Source organism: Mustela erminea, chromosome 3 (genome assembly GCF_009829155.1).
Source record: "Mustela erminea isolate mMusErm1 chromosome 3, mMusErm1.Pri, whole genome shotgun sequence".
Classification (NCBI taxonomy): domain Eukaryota; kingdom Metazoa; phylum Chordata; class Mammalia; order Carnivora; family Mustelidae; genus Mustela; species Mustela erminea.
Genome location: NC_045616.1, coordinates 1,177,530 through 1,185,439, shown reverse-complemented (window position 1 = coordinate 1,185,439; position 7,910 = coordinate 1,177,530). Strand labels below are relative to the sequence as shown.

The window sequence follows — 7,910 nt, the reverse complement described above, 5'->3', positions numbered from 1 at the left end:
AACCAAGATTAGGTTCCACATTACATGGGTCAGAATGACTAAAATTAACAATACAGGAAACATGAGATGTTGTTCAGGATGTGAAGAAAGGGGAAACCTTCTACATTGTTGGTGGGAGTTTGAACTCGAGAAGCCACACTAGACTAGAATATGGAGGTTCCTCATAAAGTTAATAATGGAACTACCCTATGACCCAGAAACTGCACTAAGATTTATCCAAAGGATAGAAACTGAGGGATTCAAAGGAGCACATACACCCCTATGTTTATAACAGTAATGTCCACAATAGCCAAACTATGCAAAAAGCTCAAATGTCCGTCAACTGATAAATGGATAAAGTAGAATTGGGACACACACACACACACACACACACACACACACACACACACACACTGGGCTAATAGTCATAATAAAAAGGAATGAAATCTTTCCTTTCTAACCATGTGGATAGAGCTAGAGTGTATCATGCTAAACAAGCTATTTAAGTAACAGAAAAACAAATGCTATATGATTTAACGCATATATGGTATTTAAGAAAGAAAGATGGACATAGTAGAAGGAAGAAAAAGACCAAACGAGAGGCAAATTGTAAGAGACTATTATATAGAGAGAATAAACTGAGAGTTGCTACAGGGGAGGTTGGAAGTGGAAGGGCTAGATGGATGATGGTTATTAAGAAAGGCACTTGTGATGAGAGCTGGTTGTTATATGTAAATGATAGATCATGAAAATTCTACTCTTGAACCAATATTAGACTATATTTTAACTAGATTTAAATAGAAACTTGAAAAAAATAAATAAAATGAAATAAAATTAAAATAAAATAAAGCTCAGTGGACATAGAAAAAAAATTGAAAACTAGAGTAGAAGTTACCCCTTTGAAAGACGTGTGTGTTTTTAAGAGAATTTTCATTTGTAAGGTTGTCTGTCTCTCTGTACCAGTAAATGAAGAATAGACAAATCTCTAGGAACCTTACTAATGGGGAATCCAGGGACTTCAGTTCCCACAACTACCATACTATGGTTGATTCTTTCTTTTCTGATAAGCTCCCATAAGTGGCTCTTCCATCCCTACTACATGTTTTATCTTTATCTGAAGGTGGTTTTTAAAGTAATGTCTAGAACAATTTCAGGGTGTTACTCAGTTTTTCTTAGTCTCTACATATACAGGAGATAGAAAGTGTTATTAAACTTTTGTTTGATCTTCTGTTAATCTATTTTTTTTAATTGCAGGTGGTGTCTCAGCCAAGGATCTAGAAATGTAGAATCATTATTCTTCCGACCACACAATACTTACTGTTACTATCAAGTGCTATGTCTCCATTTGCTTTCTATAAAACCAAGTCCAGAGACATGGTGTGGCTTTCCTTAGGCCATGGTATATCAGGGCCAACAAGAGATCAAGGTCTCCTGATTCCCTCCATTATTACTGCCTGTAAGAAAAAAGGAGTCTGTATGGAGTATTTTGGCTAAATTCCAGATATGCTCAGATTATTTCCAATGATAATACTGATAGAAAGCAGATATTCCTATTATTTTCCTGATTTGCATGATAACAATCCCTTCCTACTCACTCATTTTAACTTTCTCAGAGTCCCACAATCAAAAAGTTTTCTGTTTGGCTTAATGCTTTGTTTTTCCATCTTAATGTTCTTAACAATTTTGTCTCTGAGTCCACATGTGAAAGAAGGGCCGGGGGTGATGGTGGGCAGCAGCACTGGAATGTGATTTTGGTCCAGCAACAGTGCCTTCTCATATGGGCTCAAGCAGCATGCTCACCTAGAAGTGACCCTGGTCTCCTTATAGGAACACACACATCTTGCTGAGGGTGCCATAGGACCCCAATGGAGTAGGTCTTCTGGGACTGGGGCCAGATTGGTGAGATTGATGACAGCAGGAACTGGAGAGGCAGCAAGAATTGTGGAAGAGACCACAGCCAAGAGAGAGGAGCTCTGCCTCACGAGCCACAAAAGTGACTCATGGTGAGGGCATGGGAGGACTTCCATCCTGAAGCCTATTCCTGTGTCATTTGCAAAATTAATTATCTTGCTTGAGAACCAGGATAGAAAATGTTATGCAGCTTAAGCAGTAATGCTTGTTAATAAATTATCACAGAATAAAACCACATACATTGTCATTGCAATAAGTCATATTGGGAAGCTATTAGAATTAATAAAATAACTCAGAATCTATAGTTTCAAAAAGTGTGGTGACATTGGAAAGTCAATATGAATAGGCTTACAAATAGACAATTTAAAAATAAATATTTAAAATTAATATAAAATATTATTGATAAGAAAGAAAACTTTTCCTATAAAGTTTCAGAAACCAAAATGAAAAAATAATAACAACAATTTGTCTTCTCATTGAAGACACAGTGATATAATGAATAAATGGATTTTTGAAATATGAAGTTTCTCCCAGATTCTATATAAAGAACATGGTTTATCAGAAATTAGAAAGGATTCACTAAAGTGTCATATATTCAATATACATTTAAACCCAAATTCAGTTTTATGTATAAATTGATGGTTTGAAATCAAATGGGATTTATAGTCTCTTTAGAAATTTCTTTTTTTTTTAATTTTATTTTACTTTTTCAGGGTTCCAAGATTCATTATTTATATAGCACACACAGTGATCCATGCAATACATGCCTTCCTTAATACCCCAAACCAGGCTCACCTAACCCCCTATTCTCCCTCTCCTCTAAATCTCTCAGTTTTTTTTTTCCTTAGAGTCCACAATCTTTCACGGAAATTTCTTTAGAAAAAGTCTCCTGGAGAAAAATAAAATCTACTTGTAATAAGATTTATATTTGGATATAATTAATCAGACATTCAGTCCATTGTTTTCACCATGCATAAGTGCTCCAAATAACTCCAATAACATAAACCTGAAGACTCTTCTCAAAATTAAAAATTAGCAAAAATTAATTGCAGCTTATCATTTGCCATCAGTAACTAACATTTTAAAATATATTGACAGAAAAATGAAGTTACTAAAAATATAAACTTTTATAAAAATGGAATGAGCCAAAAAATGGCATGCTTTCCTACTTTTTGAACAAGAGACTTCATATTTTCATTTTTTTATTTTTTTGATGCACCCTGTAAATTATTAAGGCTATAATGTGTCTCCTCTTTGCCAAACCTGAGAAAGTAAAGACCATTTCTTCGATTACCACTGATGAAAAATAACAGCATTCTGCTTAAGCTGGATGTTCACGTGAGCTGAGAGGTTTTATTGGATTCAATGGTGGGAGCAGTTTTGAAAAGTGACTTAACAATGAGTAAAATAAGTATACATAGTAGGTGATTTTCCTTCAACAACTATGAATTGTACTGAGTGGAAAGTAAAATCTCATATGAGAGACATGATTTAACACAAGGATAACAGTGGCCCTTGAACATGTGGTTAGGTTTGCGGAGTAGTCGGGAAATGTCCTTGAAATTCCTGAATCCTAACAACTATACTAAACGTTTAACCCACTCATCTTATATTTTGGCTTCACTTTCTTGATCTCTGTTGACACATATAAGCCCTTATACTTGGTCTTGTGGAATACCTGAGATGAATCAATTTTCTAGGATTCCTCTCCCTAAAAGTACCATAAAATTATTTTATTCTGCTCAGGATGGTATAAAGGCTGTAGAATCCCTACTGATATCTCAGCTAAATCTTTCTAAAGATAATCTACCCTAATTTAAAAATAATACCAATAATAATAATAACTGGCATAGATAAGTCACAAGTCAACCATGAGAAGAAGTTTTCTGAGTTTTAATTAGATCTAGATATTCAGGAAACATTTTTCTGTTTTGATATATTGGAAAATACTAGAACTGTTATGTTGAATACAGCTTCAGTAAGGTGGTTTCCATTTTCATTTCTACATGAAAAATAATAATTTTCATTGAGAAAATATTAGCAAAAATGAGTTCACTTGACATTTATGGGAAAAAATAAAGAGTAAAAAAAGACAAGTTTTGCACATTTTTAAAGATTTATTTATTTTAAGAGAGAGAGAGAAAGAGAGAGTAAAAGTCGAAGAGGGGCAGAGAGAGACAGAAAGAGAAAGAGAGAAGCAGACTCTCTGCTGAGTGAAGATCTTGTTTCAAGGCTCAGTTCCATAAGCTTGAGATCATGACTTGAGCCAAAACCAAGGTTCCAATGCTTTTAACTAAGTCAGTAAGGAGCCATGTCAAGTCTTGTAATTACATATATATTTGCAACACAGATTTTTTCCAGACATGAGTAATATTTCTCTTCTAATTTTCGTCCTTCCACTCTTAGCATAAAATAATTTAGTTACTATACACTGATGAATGGACTTATAACCACGTGTTGGTAAATATGAAAAGAGCTATGTCTATATTTTTACAAAGCAAAGTCTCTGAATCACTCTTCTCAGGGCCCCTATCACCTCCTTATTTCTCAGGCTGTAGATGATGGGGTTGAGCATTGGGGTCAGGATGGTGTAAAAGACAGCCAGAACCTTGTCCTCTGTTGGAGATCGGAAGGATCTTGGGCGTAGATAAGTATAAGCAAAAGGCACATAGTATAAAGTGACCACAGTGAGGTGGGTGCTGCAGGTAGAATAGGCTTTCTTCTTCCCTTCTGTTGACTGCATGTGGCAGATTGCAAGGAGAACACGGCCATAGGAAGATGCAATGCAAATGAAAGGAAACACAAGGAAGAGGGTGGTGCTCACAAACACTGTGTACTCATAGGCCCAGGTGTCCATGCAGGCTAGAGTCAACATGGCAGGGACATCACAAAAGAAATGGTTGATGGTCCTGGATTGACAATAAGGTATGTGGAGGGCATATACAGTGTGGGCACAGGAGTTGACTGAGCCCATTAACCAAGATCCTGTTATCATCAACACACACACTCTTTTGTTCATACGAATGGAATAATGAAGAGGAAAACAAATAGCCACATAACGATCATAAGCCATACATATCAGGAGCAATGCTTCTGCACCTCCTAAAGTCAAGAACAAGAAGCTCTGAACACCACACCCAATAATGGAGATAGTTTTGATTCCAAACACAAAATTGGAAACCATCTTGGGGACGATGGTGGAAATGTAGTTTAGGTCAATGAGAGAGAGCTGACTGAGTAATAAATACATGGGTGTGTGGAGATGTGTGTCTAGGAAGATGAGGAGAATCATAGACAGGTTGCCAAACAGAGCAATTAGAAAAATAAGAATGACGACAATAAAGAGGAATAGGCCAATTCTTGTTGGCGGGAACAACCCCAATAAAATGAAATCAGTTGATGTTTGAGTATAATTTTCCATGGGGCATTGATAGGATTTTCCTAAAAGCAGACATAAAAATAAGTCAAATATAGAACAAAAAGCACATTTTAACGTATAGTTTTAAACATACTGTGTATTATTTAAAATATTACAACTCTTTTTAATTGCCTTGGTTTTTAAATTTTTTATTTATTTATTTGACAGACAGATCACAAGTAGGCAGAGAGGCAGGCAGGGAGATAGAGGAGGAAGCAGACTCCCCACTGAGCAGAAAGCCCGATGTGGGGCTTATCCCAAGACCCTGGGATCATGACCGGAGCTGAAGGCAGAGGCTTTAACCCACTGAGCCACCCAGTGCCCCTAAAATGTTACAACTCTTAAGTGAATGACTAAACTTTTCAATATTGGAAAAATGTATATATATATATATATATATATTTTTTTTTTTCTCCATCCAACTTAAGTAGAGCCTTGAAGCATCCTTCTGGAGCAGGAGGAATGGGACTGTCCTGGACAGATGCCACTGAAGATGAGAAAGATGAGAGACTGAGGTCTCTTCAGAGGATACAAATTAGCACTTTATGGACTATATATATATAGTCCATCATATATATATATATATATATATATATATATATATATACACACACACACACACATATATGGAAACAAATTACCACTTTATGGGCTATATATATATATATATATATACACAATATATATAAAGAGATACAAAGGATCCATATATATATATATATGGATATATATATATATGGATACAAATTAGCACTTTATGGACTCTCTCTATATATAAATATATATAAATATATATAAAGTCTTTAGTGTATATATATACATTCTATATATATATAAATATATATAAAGTCTTTAGTGTATATATATACACTTTTAGCACTTTATGGACTCTCTCTCTCTCTCTCTATATATATATATATAAATATATATAAAGTCTTTAGTGTATATAAATATATATAGAGAGAGAGTCCATAAAGTGCTAATTTGTATCCAAATCAAGTACTAAAGTACTAAATTAATGTACTAAAGACTTTATAGATATTAAATAAATATACATTAAATAAAGTACTAAATTAAGGACTAAAGACTCTCTCTCTCTCTCTCTCTCTATATATATATATATATATAGTTCATAAAGTGGTAATGGACTATAGACTTTATATATATATGGAGTCTATAGTATATATATATAGTACATAAAGTGGACTATATATATGTATATATGGACTATAATGGACTATATACGGACTTTATATATATATGGACTTTATAGTTCATAAATATATATATGGACTTTATAGTCCATATATATATATAAAGTCCATATATATATATATAGTCCATAATTTGCTAATTTGTATCCTATATATATATGTATCCATATATATAGATAGATCCTTTGTATCTCTTTGTATATATTGTATATGGATATATATATATATATATAGCCCATAAAGTACTAATTTGTTTCCATATGTGTGTGTATATATATATATATATATATATATATATATATATGATGGAAGCAGTAGTAGCCTAAATATTTCCTATGAAAACTTTAAAGTTACTTAAAAGCCATATATATTTGTTAAGAATTCACTAGGATAAGTATGCTTTACTAATGTATACAAACACAAATACTGTGGAAATCAGATATTTGTTCAAAATATATGAATAGAATATCAATGTGTGTGTATATGTATGTATATATATATATATATATATATATATATATATATATATATAGTTACTTTAAGGAAAGTGTTTATGATTCATAAAGAACCACTTTTCCTTTATATCTAAGACTTACTTCTAAACATGCAACAGTCTCTCATCTTCTGTTGAGAAATATTTCCTTCTTGAGTCCTCTTTTCACTAGTAACAGCTAATCAAACATCTTTGAAGTTAGGTAACATAAAACTCATCTGTTCTGAAATCTTGAATGAATCCTGCTTCCCAAGTACCATTTATAGCAAATCATTCTCTTCTGCCTTCTCAACCAATTTCTGAATGATGCAGTTCAAATAGACCCATCAACTAAACACCGATACACCATACTCATGATAGGGTTCATAAATCTGCCTAATTTCTTCCAAATAGAATATTTGATCTTTCTCTGCTTCTCTAACACTTATATGATATAAACTATTCTATGGTGCTTTATCTTACTCATTTTTTTCCTTTTTTTTCTTTTTCTTTTTTTCTTTTTTTTTGTATTTAAAACGTTCTAATTCTAGATAGGTATGTGAATTTTATCACATATATGTAACCTCTGCCTCTTAAATGTCAAATATCATCATAAAAAAACAATGTATAAGTCTAAATAGAACAGGTGTCAAAGGTAGAATGGGAAATAAAATAGATCAGGACCCTTTGAATGGAATGGTCAGTCACTTAATAGAAGGAAAAGAAAATAAGATCATAACTCTCATGGAGGTGGGAAGAGTATTTCTTCACTGACATCATATGTGAACAAACTCTATGCAGTATATAGTATTTTATCTTAAATTTTATTCTAGAGCCAAATGATACCAGGCTTTTAAGGAATTCTCCCACAAGAAACAGGAATAGTCATATATATGTGTACATAAACACAGACATA

At 33.1% G+C, this 7,910-nt stretch overlaps 1 protein-coding gene across 1 annotated transcript; it reads right to left on the bottom strand.

The window, feature by feature from the left end:
• Positions 1-4,372: 4,372 nt before the first annotated feature.
• LOC116585522 (olfactory receptor 2L3-like) lies at positions 4,373-5,311 on the bottom strand. Its single transcript, XM_032334910.1, has one exon. The coding sequence runs from the start codon at positions 5,309-5,311 to the stop codon at positions 4,373-4,375; it is 939 nt and encodes a 312-aa protein (XP_032190801.1).
• Positions 5,312-7,910: the final 2,599 nt, after the last annotated feature.

Coding starts and splice junctions, on each gene's coding strand:
- LOC116585522 (XM_032334910.1), bottom strand. CDS start 5,311: ATGGAAAATTATACTCAAACATCAACTGATTTCATTTTATTGGGGTTG.